Source organism: Salmo salar, chromosome ssa15, assembly GCF_905237065.1.
Source record: "Salmo salar chromosome ssa15, Ssal_v3.1, whole genome shotgun sequence".
In the NCBI taxonomy this organism is placed as follows: Eukaryota; Metazoa; Chordata; class Actinopteri; order Salmoniformes; family Salmonidae; genus Salmo; species Salmo salar.
The window spans coordinates 66,562,376-66,585,693 of record NC_059456.1 but is presented as its reverse complement, the minus strand read 5'-3'; the positions used below and the strand labels follow the sequence as shown (position 1 = coordinate 66,585,693).

Here is a 23,318-nt window from a genome sequence, read left to right as displayed (position 1 = left end):
GAATAAATAGTTGCTATTTACATGGACAAGCACATGTCAGAGCCAGGGAATGGAGATTCGAAGAAAAATGGAAACTCTTTAGGTTAACAGCCAAGCCACTGTGAATAAAATGGGTCTACAGTTACTGGCTAGCTCCTGGCTGTGGGCTTTGCTCCAACCTAGCTGGAACTATCTTTTTTGAATGAAATCTTTGTACTTAAATATACGACAATTGTAATACAAAGCTTTTTCTTTGTGAATCATATATATATATTTATATATACATACGCACAGTGCCTTCAGAAAGTATTCAGAACCCTTTACTTTTTCCACCTCAATGTACACACAATACCCCATAATGACAAAGCAAAAATATTTTTTTGCTAATTTATTAAAAATAAAAAAAATTAAAGATTACATTTAGGTAAGTATTCAGACCCTTTACTCAGTACTTTGTTGAAGCACTTTTGACAGTGATTACATCCTTGAGTCTTCTTGGGTATGACGCTACAAGCTTGGCACACCTGTATTTGGGGAGTTTCTCCCATTCTTCTTTCCAGATCCTCTCAAGCTCTGTCAGGTTGGATGGGGAGCGTCGCTGCACAGCTATTTTCAGGTCTCTCCAGAGATGTTCGATCGGGTATAAGTCCGGGCTCAGAGACTTGTCCCGATGCCACTCCTGCGTTGTCTTGGCTGTGCGCTTAGGACCGTTGTCTTGTTGGAAGGTGAACCTTTGCCGGCACTTTGCTTCGTTCATCTTTCCCTCGATCCTGACCAGTCTCCCAGTCCTTGCCGCTGAAAAACATCCCCACAGTACGATGCTGCCACCACCATGCTTCACCGTAGAGATGGTGCCAGGTTTCCTCCAGATGTGACGCTTGGCATTCAGGCCAGAGTTCAATCTTGGTTTCATCAGACCAGAGAATCTTGTTCCTCATGGTCTAAGAGTTCTTTAGGTGCCTTTTAGCAAATTCCAAGCGGGCTGTCACGTGACTTTTACTGATGCGTGGCTTCTGTCTGGCCACTCTACTATAAAGGCCTAATTAGTGGAGTGTTGCAGAGATGGTTTTCCTTCTGGAAGGTTCTCCCATCTCCACCATCAGGTTCTTGGTCACCTCCCTGACCAAGGCCCTTCCCCCGATTGCTCAGTTTGGCCAGGCGGCCAGCTTTAGGAAGATTCTTGGTGGTTCCAAACTTCTTCCATTTAAGAATTATGGATGCCACTGTGTTCTTTGGGACCTTCAAATGCTGCAGACATTTTTTGGTACCCTTCCCCAGATCTGTGCCTCGACACAATCCTGTCTGTTTCTGAGTTCTACGGACAATTCCTTCGACCTCATGGCTTGATTTTTGCTCTGACATGCACTGTCGAAGTTGTCATCAAGGCAAAGGGTGGCTATTTGAAGAATCTCAAATAAAATATTGTGATTTGTTTAAACACTTAACTACATGATTCCATATGTTATTTCTTAGTTTTGATGTCTTCACTATTATTGTACAATGTAGAAAATAGTGAAAAGAAACCTTGGAATGAGTAGGTGTCCAAACTTGACTGGTAGTGTGTACACACACACACACACACACACACACACACACACACACACACACACACACACACACACTTCGAGACCAACCCCTTAACACAAAATACCTGCATCAATGGAGAATGCACACTGAAGAAATTACTGGTTTATTGCAAGTTGTGGAAATATAACATGAATGTTCGGTCTATAGCAATACAGTACGTCATTATAAAGATGGCATCATATGTTGACCCTGTGACAGACCTTGCTGTTTCTAAACGAACATCAGTAACTTAATAGGCCTGAAAAATGTAAACAAAAAGGAATGAAACAGCAGAAAGGTCACAGCTCTTTTCTTGGAATTAAGCACACTAAAGCCTTGTTCTAGTACAATTTTTGCTTTGTAAGAAATTGGAGAGGAAACTGCCTGCAGAAAATATTGACCCCTGCATTCAACCACCATGTTTTAAACCCACTTCAATACATCAATTATTATTATGCAATCATGATTTTGCTTGGTCCAAAATAGCATAAGAAAAACAAAGATTACATTCATAGAAAAAACCGTAATCTGTTAAAGGGATACTTTAGGATTTTAGCAATGAGGCACTTTATTTACTTCCCCAGAGTCAGATGGACTCATGGCTACCATTTGTGTCTGGGTCCAGTATGAAGGAAGTTAGAGGTAGTCAGGCAAGCAAATGTTAACTAGCGTTAGCGCAATGACTGGAAGTCTATAGGTATCTACTAGCATAATAGCAGATACCTGGTTGATCCTGCCAGTAGCATATGCCTGTCTCAAAGATTAAGCCATGCCAGTCATTCGTGCTAACACTACAGTAGTTAGCATGGTCTTGCGAAACTACCTCTGTCTCTGTGTCCAGTATGGAGGAAGTTAATGGTATCCACGAGTTTTGGCCTCATTGCCAAAATCTCAAAGTACCCCTTTAATACAGGTGGTAATAGCAGAGGATGGTAGACATTCATTGTAATTCCCACCATTAAACAGGTTATCCATGTTTTGTTCTCAGTCTCCATGTAAAAACACCCAGGTCTAACTTTTGGTAGCTATGATCACTAGCTGATCACAGAGCTGTAGAATGTTTTGTCTAAGATTAGCCAAATTCTGTTTCTCGCCCTTCTGCCTGAAGTGTGTACTGAAGTGGAAACCTCTCCAGCCCTCTGCTCAAACCTCTCTGCTTACACCCATTCAATGGTGCCAGTCCTATTCTCTACCACTCTCCCAGTCTGAAGTTTGCACTTGTACCCCCCCCCCCCCTTATGGGATGGACTGGTGTGATGAGTATGTTGGAAAGAAGTGCACACTTCTAGGTGAAGGGTAGAGAATCGGAGAATCGGATCAACTTTTGAATCCATGACGAGAAGTAAAAGCTGAAACAGAATTGGGCTAGTGTTCGCTCGCTCTTCCCTTGTTCCCCAGAGGTTAAGCACCTCCTCCCTCCCTAGTTAAGACCTGACGGATACAAGTGACACCAGGTCACTTGTACAGAGCATTAATGTAGTACCTGAGACCTAGGCTATGCTCCAATACTATTAAATAGCTACCTTTCCATATTTCCTTGTCTTTCTTGACTGTTGCCGTGACAGGTCTGGAAAGGAAAGAGCAATAGTAGGAACCGCCAGACCCAAAGAAGACATTCAAAAGTATTGCAACGTAACGCTACTCATTTACACCACTCTGCCTCCTTCCTCTACCCATCCCTCTTCTTCCTCTCCTCCTCCCTCTCTCACAGTCGGTGGGGGTTGACCCATTTGTATGTTCCTTCGTAACGGAAACCGACCCTCTTTGAGAGCTCGTCCGCTTCCGTTGGACCCCGGCTAGGAAGAAGGAAAGGAACAAATCCATCACAAAAATAACAATATCGCTGACAAATGAATGTGATTATATGAGATAGTTGTTAAACTGAATGGTAAATCTTACCTTCCATATTTGTAGGGTGTGGGGGGAGTCTTCTCGTTCTCTATCTGATGAAGGAGAGGCGTAAAGATCCTCCAGGCTTCCCTCAGCTCATCACTAAGAGAAAAGAGAAGATATAACGTAAGGGAGAGTACCACATGCAGCCAATGGGGGAAGCAACCCTATGGCACCATGTAGTGGACAGAATAATGCTTGTTAGGGTTTTTACCCTTAATACCGTATACTGTGATATTTCAAAATGCCAATGGTATGATTTTCAATACCACAAATTTGGGGGGGGGGTGAGGCTTGGTTTAATCCAATCGTTGCAGCAGGCTCAACCAACACCCTGCCCGTTTTCTTAAGACAGACCTTGACAATAGTTGTTAGGATCACACAGCGCTTCACACGGTTTGAGTGAGAGATGCGTGCTGGCAGCAGAAGATAACTTTTTTGCGATGACAGATAATTACAAAAAAAAATACTTGTCATAATCGTATTCGGAAAATTCGCCATATCTGTTACGATACTTGTTATGTCCGATTACTCTGCACACCCCTACCTGGAAGTGCATCCCCCTTGTGTACACTTCCAGTAATACTATAATACGGTACAGAAACAGGGTGGGAAATCTGGTTACGGCACAACCCTAATGCATGTTCATGGTCTTATTTGCATAACACAAACATTATGGCAACAGAGGGAACTTCCGAGACAGACGGACTGACCTTCTGACAAAGTGCATCTGGCTGCCACAGAAGACGTCCAGGATGAGACGCTCGTAGGCGTCTGGCAACTTCACATCCTGAGGAGAGAAGATTACAGTGAAAACGGGGCAAACATGTTTGAATGTTTGTGCCTGCATATGGGTTGCTAAAATGGGTGTACCTTTTCAAGGAATGATTGGGTGTGTGTTCATTCAGTATCTCACCTTGTATCTGCTCTTGTAGGTGAGGTCCAGCTCCGTCTCCTCGGGGTGGAAGTACACTCCTGGTTTCTTGCTCATCATCTTGGCGTAGACGGCCTCATTGGGCTGTACGCGCACCACCAGCTCATTCCTACGACACTGCGCACCAAAGATGTCCCCCGGGACGTCGGTGAACTGCAACCGCACCTCCGCTTTCCGCTCATTCAGGGCTTTGCCGCAACGCAGGATGAAGGGAACACCTTTGGATGAACAAATAGTTATTTAAAAATGTCCAATGCAGCCGTTTTTATCTCGATCAAATCATTTCTGGGTAACAATTAAGTACCGTACTGTTATTTTAATTGGAAAATGGTCAAAAAGAAAAAAAATGCTTCTTAGAAAAGAGCAATTTCTCAAGCAAGAATTTTGCGAGGACTTTTGGAGGGTTTTGAGCTGGGATGGAAAACTGAAAATGTGTTATTGGCAGAGAGGTTTGGAAGTCTTTATTATTGGTCTAACTAATTTACCACATGATGTGACATGGAAGGCCAAAACTCCCTCCCACCAAAACAGGCTGAAATTTCAGGCTGTCTTCTCAAATAGCTCTTATACTAAGGGCATTATCATAACTTTCAGTTTTATTTGAACCTCCGTGTGGAAATACAGTACTAATCAAGTTGACACCTACTCATTCCAGGGTTTTTATTTTTACTATTTTCTACATTGTACAATAATAGTGAAGATATCAAAACTATGAAATAACACGTATGGAATCATGTAGTAACCCAAAGAAAAGTGTTGAACAAATAAAAATATATTTTATATTTGAGATTCTTCAAAGTAGCCATCCTTTGCCTTGTTGACAGCTTTGCATTCTCTCAACCAGCTTCATGAGGTAGTCACCTGGAATGCATTTCAATTAACAGATGTGCCTTGTTAAGTTAATTTGTGGAATTTCTTTCCTTCTTAATGCGTTTGACCCAATCAGTTGTGTTGTAACAAGGTAGGGGTGGTATACAGAATATAGCCCTATTTGGTAAAAGACCAAGTCCATATTATGACAAGGACAGCTCAAATAAGCAAAGAGAAACGACAGTCCATCATTACTTTAAGACATGAAGGTCAGTCAATCTGGAAAATGTCAAGAACTTTGAACATTTCTTCAAGCGCAGTCACAAAAACCATCAAGCGCTATGATGAAACTGGCTCTCATGAGGACCGCCACAGGAAGGGAAGACCCAGAATTACCTCTGCTGCAGAGGATAAGTTTGAGTTATCAGCCTCAGAAATTGGAGCCCAAATAAATGCTTCAGAGTTCAAGTAAAAGACACATCTCAACATCAACTGTCCAGAGGAAACTGTGTGAATCAGGGTTTCATGGTCAAATTGTTGCAAAGAAACCACTACTAAAGGACACCATTAAGAAGAAGAGACTTTCTTGGGCGAAGAAGCATGAGCAATGGATCTTAGACTGTCGGGAATCTGTCCTTTGGTCTGAGGAGTCCAAATTTTTTATTTTTGGTTCCAACCAATGTGTCTTTTTGAGACGCTGAGTTGATGAATGGATGATCTCCGCATGTGTGGTTCCCACCGTGAAGCATGGAGGAGGTGGTGTGATGGTGCTTTGCTGGTGACACTGTCTGATTTATTTAGAATTCAAGGCACACTTAACAAGCATGGCTACCACAGCATTCTGCAGCGATAAGCCATCCCATCTGGTTTGCGCTTAGTGGGACTATCATTTGGCCTTCCCTGTGGCTCAGTTGGTAGAGCATGGTGTGTGCAACGCCAGGGTTGTGGGTTCGAGGGGGGCCAGTACAAAAAAAAAAAAATGCATGAAATGAAATGTATGCATTCACTACTGTAAGTCGCTCTGGATAAGAGCGTCTGCTAAATTACTAAAATGTAAATGTAAAATTTGTTTTTCAATAGAACAATGACCAAAGACACCTCCAGTCTGTATAAGGGCTATTTGACCAAGAAGGAGAAATGGAGTGCTGCATCAGATGACCCGACCTCCACAATCACCCAACCTCAACCCAATTGAGATGGTTTGGGATGAGTTGGACCGCAGAGTGAAGGAAACACAGCCAACAAGTGGGAACTCCTTCAAGACTGTTGGAAAAGCATTCCAGGTGAAGCTGGTTGAGAGAATACCAAGATTGTGCAAAGCTGTCAAGGCAAAGGGTGGCTACTTTGAAGAATCAAAAATATATTTAGATTTGTTTAACACTTTTGGTTACTACATGATTCCATATGTGTTATTTCACAGTTTTTATGTCTTCACTATGATTCTAAAGTCTCATAGTGAAAAGAAAGAAAAACCTTTGAATGAATAGGTGTCCCTAAACTTTTGACTGGTACAGTATAGATAAAACACAAAAAAATATAATCCTGTTTTTGACTGCACTGGGCCTTTAAGAGTTATCACTGAGTAGTGAGCTGGTTTGACCAGACAGTGAAAGCACAACAAGCAACACCATGCAATGGAGAGAGAAAGCAGAGGTTCTCACCATCCCAGCGCTCGTTGTGCACGTAGAGCACAGCTGTGGCAAAGGTGGCCTGGGTGGAGCCTTTGGGGACAGTGGGGTCATCAAGGTAACCCAGCTTGGCGTCCCCCTCTCCCTCTGGGTCGCCCACGTACTGCCCCAACACCACATCTGACATGGTAATGGGGGCGATGCACTTCAGCACCTTCACCTGCAGGGGGAGACAGTGGTCAGGGAGAGTAAGTAAGAAGTGATAGGTTTGAAGACTAATTGTTGATTCCGTTGTTTGTTTTTTTACTAATAAAGATATCAGTAGTTTTCTAGAGGAGCCAATGGTAAAGTCAAGTAAAGATGTGTTTTGGGCTTTAGCCAGGTTGTGCCCATGTTACTGTACCTTTTCATCCCTGACATCATCAGAGCTGGTGGAGGCCGGCTTCTCCATGGCAACCAGAGAGAGCATCTGGAGCAAGTGGTTCTGCATGACATCACTAAAGAAAATACGGAATTGGTGGTGAGAAGTTAGACGGACTAGTAGAACATGGCAAGAATAAATGCCTTCATTGAGGTTTGATTTCATTAAGCACTAAGCCAGTTCCCCTCACCGGATGATGCCAAAGTCGTCAAAGTAGCCGCCTCGGCCCTGGGTGCCGAAGGGTTCTTTGAAGGTGAGGACCACACACGCTATGCTGTCCCTGTTCCAGATTGGCCCAAAGATCCGGTTCCCAAACCTGGAACATTTACCACTGTTTAACCTCAGCCTTATTGACTTGGACATAGCTGAGAGACATAGCTGTCTGTGACAAGGTTTATTCATGTTCTCTCATCTCTGTACCTGAGGACCATGAGGTTCTGCACCATCTCCTTGCCCAGGTAGTGGTCTATGCGGTAGATCTGATCCTCAGTAAACAGGGAGGAGAGGTGGGTGGACAGCTCCTCAGAGCTCTGCAGGTCACGACCAAACGGCTTCTCCACAATCACCCTGTTCCAGCCCCTACTAAACACACAGATAGGAGGGGAGTTCAGCATGATTTGGTTATTTAACAGCAGAAGAGGGGAACTTTCATCTCATGACCAACCCTTCCCAGACAATACCAATTACATATATAGCAAGTGGATGAAATATGACCAGGCCTGTCCCAGTCCCTACCAATAGAGAAGGATTCAGAGGAGAGGGAGTCTGAGACTAAACAGTAAGACAGACAGAACTACAGTAGACATAACCGGCTCACTGACTTGGTGCTCATGCAGTGGTGCTTAATGTTCTTGGTGACATCGTGGTAGATGCTGGGCGGCAGGGCCAGGTAGAAGAGGCGGTTGGCCTCACCACCCCCGGGCAGGGACAACAGGTGGGTGTGGAGGTTGGAGAAGGCACTCTCATCCGCGTACTTCCCACTGACGTAAGAGTTACGGCTGAAGAACACAGACAACCGCTCCGCCTCAGAGTCTGCCACCTGGTACCACGGAGAGATAGGAATGTTGTCATATGATGTCATTGGTTTTAGCACATGCACAAACGCATTAACTGTGTCAAATGTGGGTCATTGTGTAATGCTAGATGATGTGTTAATGGGGAAAGTCTTACCTTCAGATAGGGCATGCAGGCAGTTTTGATGGCATCCACCGTGAGGTCAGAGCGGGCAAAGCCCACAAAGTGAGTCTGTTCAGGAAGGAGCCCATCTCTAAACAACCACCTGAGTGAGACGGGGGAGAAGAATAGAGAAAGGCTCATAATTAGTCTTATTACATGACACCTCACAACTGCCCTGGGCTACACATACTCACCATAGAGTTGGGTAGATTTTCTTTTTGGCTAGATCCCCCTAAAGAGCATCGTAAACACAAGACCAGATTAGTCACCTCTAAAATGTTAGTTGAAACAGAGGCTATAAATAAGGGTTCCTTACTTGATACTACTGCTGGTTGCAGTTTGGACAGTTAGTAGTAGGCTGTAGTGGCCTATTTAGGATTTATGCAATAGCAGTAATCCAACTGGGAGCACTGCTAACTACAGAGAGGCAGCAGCAGCGACACAGCTTGAAGAAAACTGGCAGAGTACAAAGCCAAAGAATATTCTGAACGCAATAACCCTTACGAAAGCTAGTATGGAATAAATGAGAGATTACCTATCATCACAGAGAATAATAAAAAAAACATAAATGACAGAGCTACACTGTTAAACATCTATACTGAGGAACATAAAAAAATGTTTTAAAAAAATCTAACAAAGCATTCCTCACTAGTTTCAGCACCACTATACCACGGGTCCCTCAATAATGTTTTTTTAGCAGATGCTGGGTTATCTGATGTTTGTCACTTGAGGAAATGCTTCAAAAATAAATCATTCATCCGAACGGCCTTATTGACTATTATTTGTGAGCTTATCTGTTTCCTATTCCAGTGAGGTGTGTTGGTTTGCTGTGTAATACTGAATCATTTGTTTAGTGTGCCTTTAAAATGACACATTGAGTTACACCTTTAAAACTGATGTGCTATGAAATGCTTGCCTACTGTCCCGCCTCAGCTGAGAGAAAAATGCAAATACAGGGTGACTCGACAAACATCTCTTCACTCTTCCGTTCATGATGAAGAGGCATAAACACCGATCCCACTATATTCCTCTCTCTCCCTTTCACAAAAGGAGACTCACACACACACCATCTCAATAACCACGTTTTCATCCACAGTTTTTATGCAAGTTAACTCATACCGTAGAAAAGAAAATCACGACAGCTGTGATGGAAACAGGAAGTTTCCGTACAATTATATAAATCGTAACAGATATTTTTTGGGTTCGACATGGTGGGATCTTTCTGTGTTAACGATGCAAGAAATGGTTGTGGAAACGTGTTTATGCACAAATATTGATATAATAACCCTCATATCGAAGTAAACTTGGAGTCACGTGATGAAACATAAGCCTTATTAGATAGTCATGGTGAGAGAAACCTAGGCTATGTTTTCATTGCTTCAGTGAAGTGAAAATAGAGATTACCTTCAATAATTGGAAATGTGACCATGTTCCTGTGCCATGTATCAACAGATGTATATTTGGCCTACAATCTTACATCACCATTAGGCTAAGTACAGTCCCATTTAGCAAGCCTGTATGGTGCCTTGTACCAAGGTAAGCGTGCAATATTTACTGAACCGTTTCATTGGCACAGCAACTGCAATGAGGCCATGTTGAGTGAGGTGGTGTGCACGTGCAACTCCAGCTGGTGATTGGTTTAGCTGGTGATTGGTTTGTGCTTGTGGAGTGACAAGGACAGACTGCAGCATTGGAAACAAAGCCTATTTTACAGTAGCCTATGCATAGCCTTTTGTAGTACAATCACTGTTCCTAAAAACCACAGCTCTGCCTTACCATTGCCCCATCCTGATTCCAGACTTGCCTCTATTGCTATGACAGGAAACTGCTGACAGACAGTGACACTGCACTATTCAGCCCTCGCTCCACTCCTTTCAAACAAAAGTAAATGGAGCAGGAGAAAGTAGATGGAAGAGAAGTGGGCGGAATAATTAAATATCAGAACTACTCTCCCACACTTTATCAGCAAACGAGGCAGGTCTTACAAGTCAGCAGAGAACAAGGAAACAGGAAATAAACCATGTAGTCCTAGAGAGGGTGTCATTCCTAGAGAAGGAAATAGTATAAGAAAATGCAACTTCAGAGTGACTGGACTTTGTCACTGGATTGATAATCCTAGTAGGTATTGAAAGGAGAATAAATTATTATAGGCTGTGGGAAATATGAAATTCTGGCTCGTTAAACTCGCTCTAAATGACTGGGTAACTTGGACATTATGCTGAGCTCTCAAAGCAATTGGTCAACAAAAGATCAGTTCTTAAACCATGATTGGCCAACAAACGGTCTGTGCCCAAATGATTGCCTAACAAATGGTCTGAGCTGACCATGATTGGCTAACAAACAGCCTGTGTCCAAACCATAACCAACAATCAGGAACCTTGACATGTTCTCTGTATCAAGGCCAGTCTACAGAAAGCTCAAGTGATTCTGGGGTTACTTAGTTACACAAGCGCAGTTATGTCTCAATGAAATTTAGACATTTCCGAAAAACAGGTCATGTGCAACCTCTCTTTTCCGTTTTAAATTTTCTACACACCTTTCTCACAAAATGTGTTCCCTTCTATGTCCACAAAAAATCTATTATTAAGTGTTTATAAAATAGGTATAACAGATTCTGCAATTTGGTAGCCTACATTTAGTAAATAGCTAGGCTAATCCAGTGCTTTACATTTATCTTGAACTTCCTCATTAAACAACCTTTTTATGCGAGTAAAGTACATGTCGGATTTGTTTTTAAAGTCATGACAAGCCTGATGGTAACAGAACATTCTTCGGTAAACTTTCCAAATGTCGACAAAACAAAACACGCTACACAAAGTCGGATATTTCTGTGTCGGTCAAATTAATATTGCAAGAAATGTTGGTGGAAACACTTTTACACGCAAACATCGATATAATAACCATCATATGGAAGTAAGCTTGGAGTCACACGATGACATGTTGTGTGGTCCTCCCACTACAACTCATCAGGAAAGCAGGCAGTTTATTAGGCTACTGATGAAATAAGTGATGAACTTCAGGGTGGTGAAAGTGCAAGGTGATGAGTTTGATGCTCCTTTTCAATAAATATCAAGGATCTTATTCTAATAATCGATGCTTGGCTGCCATGACATATAAAAATAATATTGCTCTTTTATCCATAATAACCTCATCATGTAGGCTATACATGTGCTCCAGCCAACAGAGTGCATGTGCAAATGACAGAGCAAATGACATTCGCTATATACAGTAACAAAACAAATTCGGTGACAAAACCATCAGTAGATTTGAAAATGCGTTGGAAACCTCTTTAACTTTATTTATTTGGTACATGGGAATTTAACCGCTAAATTAATTTTTATGTGCACTACGTCATCTCGCACAGCCTTTTATATGCAACAAGTACATTTTATGGAAACAACATTATGGAAAATATTGTTTTTATGCAGATTTTAGAATATTCGCATGAAAATCTGTCGCCAATATAACAGAAACCTAGCTAAAGAATGCATTACAGGTTTAATTTCATAATCACTCATACATTTTCTGAGCATTTCATAAATGTCCACAAAAAGGTTAGATGATGTTCACAATTTGATTCACTTATTTTGTCAGTCACTCTCTCCAGTAAGCATCCAACACACACACACACACTCACATCCATCATTCCATTTACTCAAACAACTTTTGTGACGATACAAATCATTTTGACAGTGCTTCAAAAGGTCTAAAACGTGCAGGGTCATTGATCAATTATCAAAGTACCCCCCCCCCTCACCGATGCTCCCATGATGATGAAGATGTGAGCGTCGGACTGACGGAACTCCTCATCCTCATGCAGCTCCTTCCGCAGCTCCCCGAACACCTCGGACCGAGAGAGGGGAATGGAGCTCATTTTTCCTTGGCAAAGGTAAATGTCAAAAGACAAGTTATTATCAAGAACAGGATTGATTGGCCTAACATTTATGAGAACACTTGTAGGAGGAACACACACATGTTCACACAATAACAATACAGTGTAGTCCGCTGTAATCTAGTTTAAAAGCATAGGCCTATTGATGGCGTGATTTCAAGTAAAAACTATTTGTAGAATATCACACTATTACGCAAATAGACTAGAGCACTGCCTGACACAATGATTCATACCAATGGAGTACAAACAGCCACAACCACTTTTCAAACACAAAACAAGTTAAACACTGCTTTCTTTCAAACAATGGACTTTCTAGACATTCAGAGAAACAGTCTTGGGATAAACAGAGGAGGCTGGCACCAATAAGTGAAAGAGAACAATAGATTGAAACATTCTTAGTTGTACCTCCTTGTGTGCTATAGGCAGTAAGATTGGACATAGAGGAACAGATATTTGGAAAATGTAGATCTACTTTCAGGAAGCACTTGTCGTTTTCTTTTCAGGAGAACAGTTTTAGCCCTAAATATTTTTGACAAATTTCACTTTATTTGAAAAGGACACTTAACAACACTGCCTATATAGAGAGTCTATAAAACTACCATAAACACAAATCATATAGTAAAGATATTACACCATTTTAGGCCAAACTTTTCTTCTCATAAGGCTGATAAGAAATCAAGACATTGTGTGCCACCTTCAAAAATAATAATACTCTTATCTTACCTACACGGAAATGGTGTAGACCTAAGTCCTTGTTTAGTACCTCTTCTAAATCGATAATTTGTCACATAATATGTAAGTAGAATAGACTAAATAAGTCCACTTAGAAATACACAAAATCTACATGCAAGACGACACAGTTACATCACTATTTCTGTATGCGCCAGTAGTCATAATCATACCGGGTCCTTGTTGTGCAATGGCACCACCGGCAGGTCTCTCTTGGGTCAGGGAGAGAGAGGACCCACAACAAGAGCAGGGAGAGAAGTCATTAAAACGGTCAATGTAATATTAGCTAGCTAGCTACAGTTTACAGAATGTGCAACTCTCTCGGATAAGCATTCTCCACTTTGCAGACACAAATAGTCACAACACACCATCCACTATAATGTTATTAGCAAAATCCTCAACCCAATCCCGTATTTAAAAGGGCTCAACCCACCTAGCTGTGACCACAAATAACACGGGGTACGTTTAGCTAGCCAAGCTAGCTAACAGACGAATTTGCACCTGTACGCGGTAACGTTAAGTTAGCTAGCTAGCAAACTAGTCGCGCTCTGTACAAAATATTTGGACCTTGGTTACCCACCAAAGTAACTAGCTAACTATAAATGACACCAGTTTCTTTAATAACAAAACACCAAACAGACACTAACGTTAGCTAAAACATCCCAGCATCATATTCGTGGCTGTTTTGACAAAATGACAAGCATGCAGTCAGCAGTAAAACGACCCGTTAGCGCGCAGCTAGCTGTCAATGTGTTCGTAGTAGGCAGAGGAATATCTTTATTTTATTTTTAAAAAACAACACTTACTTCCAGGCATTTCCAATTCAAACGATTAACTTTAACTGAGAATGCGGCGATTACAGCGCGAATCTTCGACTGACACTTCTGTAAATTACCAAGCTACTTGCAGCGCATCACTAACGCAGTTTCCTTCTTCCCTGTTAATATGACACAACCGAATTCAGTGATTTTATTGGTTTAAAGAGAAACTCACCGGCGCTCGATGCACTTCCCATTACTGATGGCTTCAATAACGGCACATTCCCAAAGACAAAAAAAGATGGGCGGAGATCTAGTGTGCACTCTTCAGAGAATAATACACCAATCAAAGTGAAGAACTAGCCCACTGACATGTACATTAAGTAGATCAGTAGTAGTAGGCTACTAGAGGCTAATACTGCCTGGGATTATCAATACAGTGATGTATTAAACCGCATGAACGAACATGGAAGAGATACCAAAAGGCAAACACTTCAAATTCTAAGTACTAAAGGTCAACAGGTCATCATCTGGTATGGAAGATGTCCTTAGTCCATTATCTGAAAATACTTCATTTCGGAGGGGAATATTAGAACGACGTATATGCTTATGCTTGATTTAATTCTTCGTGATATTGTAGAGAACGGCGGTTCAGGGAAGCGAATCCGCGTCGCTGGGGTGAAAAAAGCAAGCACCCTATGCATCGCGCAAATAGGGTTAAACCACTTGGTAGAAATTGTAACATAGCTCATATAGCGAGGATAGCTACAATATATACCACACACAGTACACAAAAACTTGAAGCAAAACAAATGTCGTTTGCGATGGTGAATTGTAAAGAATCTCACAAATTCAAATTTGTATTTTGAAAGTGTATAAAGCACTAGTGCCAAAACAGAAACTATCACACATTCCTCTAATTGGGATCCTCTACAAAAGATCTTCAAAAGCCTCAACATTTTCAACTTTTCCTTTTAATAAATAAATAATACAAAACATTAATTCAAACTGGGCAGTGTGCCATATTTCATAAATTCATGGGTTGTAATCAAAAAGTTCAGGGCTCCCAAATGTAATGCATAATGGAGATGTCCACCTTCCTCCATGGATCCCATTGCTCAGCTGGCTGAGTCACAGCTATTCATCACCACTTTATCTCTGTCTACTGTCAAGCATTTGCCCGGAAGAGGGATTCTACAGAAGAGAACACCATATACACACATATACAACATAATTAGAACAATGTTGAGCAGAATAAAAGGCTATTGTGCACTGCAAGTGACCACAATGCTCTGTTCTGCACTTGCCTCCTAAAATACTGTATATGGAACCAACCCATGGACAAGAACCACAGTAAGACTTCCAGAGCAGTGAAGAAGAGATGTATTTATTATCATTGTGTAACTGTGTAATAAACCAACCCTAATAAAAGATTTCTTGACAGGTTAGAATGTCATGGTTACGTACAGGTGTGAAATGCCACACTTGCGCAGGGTCCACCGCATTTCTAATCCCTACAGGCGAGAGAGTTCAGTGACAACCAGCGCTGCCCCAGGGGTCGCATGCAGACACAGCTTAGTGGGATGTGTACTCAAAAATACTACACACAGAAATGTTATGTTAGGAAAAGAAAACTGTGTGGCAATTATATGGAACCTGCATGCACATGGCTCTGTATATTGTACATGATTTAGACTAAAGTACCTGGTTTCCTCCCATGTTGTGGCATGTGTAAGATAACTGGTTTCCCACCCTTATTATTTTCTCCCACATCTAGGCAAGTCTTAGAGCCAGAGTTCTTGAGCTGATAAAATAGCTTTTTGGCAGAATATAGGTTAAAAAAGTAGATGAGTAATTATAAACTGCCAATCCAAATTCTAATGAAAGTGAAATAAATTGAACATAGACGTTGTGCAAGTACCATGTGACATTTTTGCAGTTTAGCTTCTCTTTAAGTTTGAGGCTTTCTGAGATGTCACCATATTTCTTCTGAGTGAACAGGAAGAAGAAAAATAAGGCAAAGATTGCTGTATCATTTTTTTGTTTTTTTTGTTACATACACCGGATAGCTGCAGTGAAATGTGTTGTTTTTTACAGGGTCAGCCATAGTGCAAGTTAGGGTTAAAGGGCAATTCCACCACTTTTCATCATCATTTTCACTATCTCCAGCACAATACGAGTGTCAACATATGTGAAATAGCACATTTCTAGAAAAAAATATAATGTGAAAAAGTTCTACCCTATGACATCACCAAAAGTTAACAGTGATTTTCAAAAAAGTTATTTTCAAACACCATGAGATTCGGGGTGAGCAAGAAAATACCCTCCCTTGGGCTAGAAACCCGTTGCAGGTTTTGAAAATGGCTGTTTTTTTGCTTTCAAGCCTACCCTGTAATGTCACAGAGAAGCATTTTAGGACCTTTTTTCTTATCTTTTTACCCACAGATCATAGAAACGCACTGTTTTCAAATAAGTAGACACTGGTTTGGTGTTGAAGATGAGGTTGAGAATTGAGAATTGCCCTTTAAGTGCCTTGCTCAAGGACACAGCGACATATTTTTCACCTTGACGACTCAGGTATTCAAACCTTTCGGTTACTGGCCCAACATTCAAAAATCTAAAATATATATTTTTTAAATTTGGTTACTACATGATTCCATATGTGTTATTTCATAGTTTTGATGTCTTCACTCTTATTCTACAATGTAGAAAATAGTAAAAAAGTAAAGAAAAACCCTTGAATGAGTAGATGTGTCCAAAATTTGGACTGGTACTGTATATATATATATATATTTAACTGAAACAATGATGAGACTGGTGGTGGGGAGAAGAGGGCAGCGCCGGAACCTTTGATGCATACAACTGACGACAACAAAGACAAGTGATCTGCTACATAAGCTTTGATTATACACATATCATCCATATAATATTTATATGGGCACACATTTGGACAGCCCATCCTGCTTCTCTTTAATCTCTGCAGGGGCCATCCTGCCCAACATAAAGGGTTGACCATAGGCCCCGGGGCCCTCAGGGTCCTGTAGGGGCCTCTCCAGGTGTAGAACCCATGTAGACAGCATCAGTCAGGGGGGTTAGTCCCAGGCTCTGAGGGAGGGGGCAGGGGACCACCGATCTGGAAGCCCATGTTTGACACGGCCCCTCTGACCACACCGATTTATCAAACAATAAAAAGAGTCTCCGAAGCACTAACCTTAAGACTTCCTTATGCTGAACTGGAGTCCAGAGCAATCTCACTCATATCTCTACATATCAGAGGATTAGGCTACGACGTCATGTCTCAGTACACAAGTTCCTCATTCATTTATTATAAATAGCTGGAACAAATATGTTTACTGTAAGAAAAACAGTTAAAGGAATGCATGCCAGTCATAATACTGCTCAGAGTCTGAAGACACTGATTTCTTTACAGACATAAAGCCAGTGTGTCTAACAGCATTATTGTAGGAAAAGAGACCCAAATGTCCCATTATGCACCAAGTTTGTATTGGAAACATCTGTTGTCTAGTTATTGTGTGCCTTCTGAACCACGATAAATCTTCTTAGGGCTAGGCGTCCCGCTACCGGGACAACTTCAGGTGAAACTGGATGTCGCGCAATTCAAATAAATAACCATAAATACTATGGATATTAAACATTTAGGTACATACAAGTGTCTTATATCGGTTGAAAGCTTACATTCTTGTTAATCTAACTGCACCGTCTGATTTACAGTAGCTATTACAGTGAAAGCATGCCATGCGATTGTTCGAGGACGGCGCCCCACATCAAAATATTTTTCCACCGGCACAGGTTTCATAAATTCACAAATAGCGATTAAATATTTGTTACTTTTTGAAAATCTTACTCTGATCTGTCATCTAAAGGGTCCCAGCTATAACACGTAGTGTCATTTTGCTTGATAAATCCTTCTTTATATCCCAAAAAGTCTGTTTAGTTGGTGCCATCGATTTGAGTAATCCACTCGTTTAACCTGCTGAGAAAGGAATCTACCAAAAATCTACCACTAAACATTGTTTCAACAAGTCAAATACGTTTCTATTTACTCCTCAGATACTCTAAAATGTAATCAAACTATAATATTTCTTACGGAAAGAAGTATGTTCAATAGGAAACCGATTTTAGCAGGTGTGTCTTGTCTTCATGGCGCGACCAAACACAAATTTCCAAGACTACTATTACTATTTCCCTGTACTAAAACTGATATTTGTTATTCGTTTTGGAAGTTACAAGCCTGAAACCTTGAACATAGACTGCTGACACCCTGTGGAAGCCATAGGAATTGCATCCTGGGAGCTCAAATTCAGTATGCCCCTATACTTTCCATTGTAAGAGCATGGTCTCTCAAAAAACAAAAAATCCGGTTGGTTTTTCTTTTGTGTTATATTTCATATCTATTTTGTTATATTCACCTACATTATTTTAACATTTCTACAAACTTCAAAGTGTTGTCTTTCCAATGGTACCAATTATATGCATATCCTGGCTTCAGGGCCTGAGCAACAGGCAGTTTACTTTGGGCATGTCATTCAGGTGGAAATTGAGAAAAAAGGGGCCTAGTTGGAAACATTTGTGGTCTATTTATTGTGTGCCTTCTGAACCACTATAAAGAACGTTTGTCACAGTGCCTACAATAAACACAGTACATGCATTATTTGAAATAAGATGTTAAACTGGCAAATAGAGCACAATGTTGATTTTTTTTCTTTATTTTCTCTTTCTTCTTCTTTTTTAAAATAGTAATATGTTTCCTTAGTCATTGTGGTCTTAGTTTAAATTTGTGTTGCTGTTCTTGTCCATTACTGTTCAGTATTTTGTCATGTTCTACACTGCTGCTTCTTCAACAGATGATTTTATTTAACTAGGCAAGCCAGTTAAGAACAAACTCTTATTTAGAATGACAGCCTAGGAACAGTGGGTTGTTCAGATTATTAACCTTGTCAGCTCATGGATTTGATCTGGCAACCTTTCAGTTACTGTTCCAACACTCTAACCACTAGACTACCTGCCGCCCCAGCTAATGGGGATCCGAATAAGAACTTCTCACCATATCATCATTCTTAATGTGCCTGTTGTTACATCTTCCCTGCTCACCTTTTGTCTCAAGCACATTGTTCGATTTTTTTCAATAACGGAGCTAGAAGAGCATCTGTCAAAATGCAATTATATCTGGACGTTTTGTAACGTCTCAACCTTTTGAACAGACCCCTGCTTCTTCGCCCAGGCTCCACGGCAAAGTCTAAATGGGATACGTGGGACGGTTAATGTAAGGGTTATGTAAGGGTAGGGTTGGTTAAAACCTATTAAGGATCCGCCCCTTTTTTCAATTTTTGCCTAAAATGACATACCCAAATCTAACTGTCTGTAGCTCAGGACCTGAAGCAAGGATATGCATATTCTTGATACCATTTCAAAGGAAACACTTTGAAGTTTGTGGAAATGTTAAATTAATGTAGGAGAATATAAAAGATTAGATCTGGTAAAAGATCATTCAAAGAAAAAAACATGAATTTTTTTGTACCATCATCTTTGAAATGCAAGAGAAAAGCCATAATGTATTATTCCAGCCCAGGAGCAATGTAGATTTTGGCCACTAGATGGAAGCAGTGTATGTGCAAATATTTAGACTGATCCAATGAACCATTGCATTTACGTTCAACATTTTGTATCAAGACTGCCCAAATGTGCCTAATTGGGTTATTAATACATTTTCAAGTTCATAACTGTGCACTCTCCTCAATAGCATGGTATTATTACACTGTAATAGCTACTGTAAATGTCTTGTTACCTACAACCTCATGCTCATGTGACAAAGCGAAAATGAAGAGTTTCCATCAACCTCACCCGCAATGTAGATATCGAAGAACTCCGCAGTTCGCGGGTAGAGTAGTGGGTCAAACCATTCACATCAGGAAAAGGTGTGATATAAATAAAGTTTCCTTTCATTATGTGTTGTTGAATTCATAAGAATATTTGCTGCCATTGTAGTAAGGTTGGCATACGAGAGGTCTTCAGACATCATTTATGTATTATTTTCTTTGAAAGAACAACTAGTGGGTTTTGAGTGCTTCTCCCTTATTTGGGAAGTTGGTCTGTCTGCTCCTCAGTCTGAGAGAGATATTCTGAGAGCAGGTTTGTGTCTCCTTTCTCTGTATATAAAAACTGTTTAAAACTGTCACAATAGTGTCTTTGGAAAACGGGTTCATATTTCCCAAAGTCAATAGCGAATGTGATTTTCTTACAACCTTTAAAGGTTTATATAAAAAGGGTTGTGCTTGTGCTCTGTATTTATGGATTAATATCACTTCACATTGAGGGCATATATCATTACTTTTGCTCATATCTAAAATATATATTGTGTCCTACCTAACCAGTGAACGTGTGGCTGTGACCGTCCTGTCATCACTGTTTGATATCTTTTACTGCAGATCAAAACCGAGTCAACCTGAAGTGTGGGTGTCCGTGTGCCTTTCTGAGGGGCTATGTGACGTTGGTTACACTAATCACATTAGCCGACGTTAGCTCAACCGTCCCGCGGGGGACTCACCGATCCTGTAGACTGGTTGGGTTTAGGGAGGATAGGGACGTGCCAAGGATTCAAAATAGCGCTAACCCCGGCTCCACCCACTGATAGCCGGAAGTCCAGCTGATGGGTGGCACTTGTTACCATGGTTCCGTGTAAAACAGAACACATTGTGATTTATTTACAGAGCGCTTGCTTGCCTTGCCCACGTTTTTATGCTATCCTGGACATTCAGACTGTTGCTGGCGACGGTACTTGATGGCTTTCTTCGGGATAACAAATTTGGGCTATCAAAATCCCATCGGAGACAAGATGCTAGTGAATCCACGAGCGTCTGCTTCCCACCGCGGTGAGTGACAAGTGCTTTGTTAATTCTATCTACGTTAACGTTAGCTAGCTATTTAGCTAAGAGCCTTTGGTTTGGGCAATTCCATAGTAACGGAATTACGCTGAGATTCAGACGTATCACTTTAAAATGTAGCCATACCAAACAAAAAACATTGATTTCAAAGTTTAACAAACATTATAACTCTACTATGCACAAGGATTACTTTTAACAATTTCCAAAGACATTTTTACAAAAACACATTTACCGGAAGAACTGTGCAGATAAATGTAGTAACAGAATAAAATTGAGGGACATTTTACCGTAATTCTGTTACCAAGCTGTGCATCTGCATTTATTTTTTTTACCTTACTTGGTTATTATTTCTAAATAGGAACATTTTAGCTAAATGTTCAATTATTATAACAAGCAAAATAATTCCACATTTGTCGGTCTGTAAATTGTGATATAAGCTTTTTTTCATAACTGTGTTAGTTAATATGTGCTGACATGGATAATCATTTGAAGGTAAAAGCACGCCAGACTCCCTGACCTTTACAGATGAGGTTGATTTAAGGAGCTGTACCAAACAGTCAAGACTGCCCCCTATACAAGCCCAGAGGGGACCCCCAAAATGCACTGATACCTGCAGCATCTACAACCAGCCACCTCCCTTCAGCTCAGACATACACCAGGGGAGCCAGGAGCGATACAGAGAGATGCTCAAACGGGTTCAGACACCCAGATGTCAGTTTATGTGACTTCTTTTTGCAGTAATTGAATACACTTATCATCCCTAGGATCAGTATTAACTGACATGGGCTCTCTCTTCCCTAGCCCCGAACCAGCTGTACTCAGTGCCCCTGACAGACAGCCAGCAGTGTGGATGGTGGATGCCCAATGGAGGCCAAGGAAATACGCAGGAACGCTGGACCCAAGTCAAACGATTCCCCCGCAAGAACAGTGAGATGACGAAGTGAGTGTCATGTCTGACTTTAGCTTTACAATTTGTTTCTTGAAGTCAGATGTGTCAGTGGCCTGTTCTCACTCTACCTACTGTTTTTCCTCAGGTTTGTGAAAGAGATGTCAATGACGGACCGGGAGTTCAGCTTATTCTGATTTCCTGTGGTTTCCTGTGGTTTGATAAACAGACACTTTTGTCATAGCATGCTATTTGTTTGGGAGCTACTGTATCATGTTGTCAATTGACGTCTGCCTTTCAACTGGTACAATTGAGCTGTTACCTCCCTCCAGAGGAATGAAATGGTAATACCCACAAGGAAAGAATAGAGAGTTTTGTTTCAGTAATTAGCTACTGTCACTCAGTAAGACCATTCAGTAGACCTTAGATCATTCAGGAGACCTTGGGGATAGTAACTGAATATCTGGGATCAGGTATATTGTTACTGAATAGTGTCTAGCTGCCAAATATTTGATAGTGTGTTTGTATTTTTGGTAAAACTGGTATTTTGCATAATTTCAGTACATTAACTAAAGCAATAAAATTATAACACAAGGAAAACATTTAGTTACCTTTAAAACTGTTTTCTAAATTAGCTAACGTTACAGTATCATTATTATAACATATGAGGTCAAAGGAATATCCAGATGTTTTTTTGATATTACTGGAACATTATTAGGCACAAGTCATTTTTTACTTTCTGTCAGTACACTTTTGGCAGCACAACTGGCCTTCAGACATTCATTATCTTTACCCTGTCCTAAATCCTCCCTCACGCAGTAGCATCCGTCCCAATTCTCTCGTATGCAGTGCGCTTTAACTTGCTAGTCCCTTTCCAATATGCACGTGTAAATGTAATGATCTGGGAGCGAGCCACTCTACCTGAGGAGCGATGCTGTTTCCGATTACAGGGTCATTGAGTGAGTCAGTCAACACACGCACCCATCTCAATGGTGGCCTTTAAAAATTCAGAGGACGTGGCTGTAGCTAGCAAGTTTCTGTATGTTTAGCACTGTAACTCCTTCATGATAGTGCATGGAGGAACAGAGCTATTAATCCTCTCATGTATGAAAGTTTGTGGGTATTTGTGGCTGCTCGCTCTCAACATCATCTAAGGCATCAACATCTGCTCAATGACAATCAGCCAATGGTAATCCCAGTTTTTACAGCAGGTAAAGACAGCTGCACTAATACCACATAAAACTAATTAAAACAGCCATTGATTTTAGATTTTTTTTTATTCAATGGGAAATATTATTTTTCTCTTTGTCAAAGTCCTCAACTCTTGTCCTTCAACTCAGTGGTAGAAAACAAACTAACAAAAAGCAAAGGGTTCGAAAAGGGTTCATTAGGCCTGAACAAACCACTGTTTCAGTAGTACTGGGACAACCCTCTTCCTCCCCTGTCCCCTAAAAACATCCCAAGAGTCAACAATCAACCTCCACCCAACCCAAAGACAGGACAGCCCATAGAAATAGAATGGACACAACGTGCATAATCTTACTTACCACATCCATTCTATGTATTATATTTCTATGTGAATCACTCTTAGTTGGTCACCTATGTCATTTATCGACCCCATGACCTTTACTGTTGCCTGGCGGTCCCACACGCTCAAAGCCAAATATCACCGCACTGGGAGGGACCAATAGCATGAGGCAGCATTAGCTTGCTTTGGTACGAACATGATCAACTGTTACTGTAGTTG

The 23,318-nt window shown here is 41.0% G+C and overlaps 2 protein-coding genes across 9 annotated transcripts; one reads left to right on the top strand and one right to left on the bottom strand.

The window, feature by feature from the left end:
* Window positions 1-1,653: 1,653 nt before the first annotated feature.
* On the bottom strand, window positions 1,654-14,125 carry g6pd (glucose-6-phosphate dehydrogenase). Of its 7 annotated transcripts, none has more exons than XM_014145544.2 (14): window positions 14,019-14,125; window positions 13,199-13,237; window positions 12,162-12,283; window positions 8,599-8,636; window positions 8,399-8,507; window positions 8,050-8,267; window positions 7,649-7,807; window positions 7,419-7,544; window positions 7,211-7,304; window positions 6,841-7,027; window positions 4,352-4,587; window positions 4,149-4,225; window positions 3,445-3,537; window positions 1,654-3,341 (listed from the first exon to the last, which is right to left on the bottom strand). In XM_014145544.2, the coding sequence occupies exons 1-14, from the start codon at window positions 14,038-14,040 to the stop codon at window positions 3,251-3,253; spliced, it is 1,611 nt and encodes a 536-aa protein (XP_014001019.1). In that variant the 5' UTR covers window positions 14,041-14,125; the 3' UTR covers window positions 1,654-3,250. The 7 variants fall into 7 exon arrangements, with proteins under 7 accessions (XP_014001019.1, XP_045551905.1, XP_014001020.1 ...); XM_045695949.1 differs by having other exon boundaries at window positions 7,649-7,810; window positions 14,019-14,124; XM_014145545.2 differs by having other exon boundaries at window positions 7,649-7,810; window positions 13,832-14,028.
* Window positions 14,126-20,433: 6,308 nt separating this feature from the next.
* spmip11 (sperm microtubule inner protein 11) lies at window positions 20,434-22,171 on the top strand. 2 transcript variants are annotated; one of them, XM_045695946.1, is made up of 4 exons: window positions 20,451-20,673; window positions 21,178-21,396; window positions 21,487-21,625; window positions 21,720-22,171. In XM_045695946.1, the coding sequence occupies exons 1-4, from the start codon at window positions 20,583-20,585 to the stop codon at window positions 21,766-21,768; spliced, it is 498 nt and encodes a 165-aa protein (XP_045551902.1). In that variant the 5' UTR covers window positions 20,451-20,582; the 3' UTR covers window positions 21,769-22,171. The 2 variants fall into 2 exon arrangements, with proteins under 2 accessions (XP_045551903.1, XP_045551902.1); XM_045695947.1 differs by lacking the exon at window positions 21,178-21,396 and having other exon boundaries at window positions 20,434-20,673.
* Window positions 22,172-23,318: the final 1,147 nt, after the last annotated feature.

Coding starts and splice junctions, on each gene's coding strand:
- g6pd (XM_045695949.1), bottom strand. CDS start 14,040: ATGGGAAGTGCATCGAGCGCCG. Junction 7,811..8,049: donor CACCACTGCATGAGCACCAA/GTCAGTGAGCCG, acceptor CTGTGTGTTTAG/TAGGGGCTGGAACAGGGTGA. Junction 7,028..7,210: donor ATGATGTCAGGGATGAAAAG/GTACAGTAACAT, acceptor CTCCCCCTGCAG/GTGAAGGTGCTGAAGTGCAT.
- spmip11 (XM_045695946.1), top strand. CDS start 20,583: ATGGCTTTCTTCGGGATAACAAATTTGGGCTATCAAAATCCCATCGGA. Junction 21,397..21,486: donor ACGGGTTCAGACACCCAGAT/GTCAGTTTATGT, acceptor TCTCTTCCCTAG/CCCCGAACCAGCTGTACTCA. Junction 21,626..21,719: donor AAGAACAGTGAGATGACGAA/GTGAGTGTCATG, acceptor GTTTTTCCTCAG/GTTTGTGAAAGAGATGTCAA.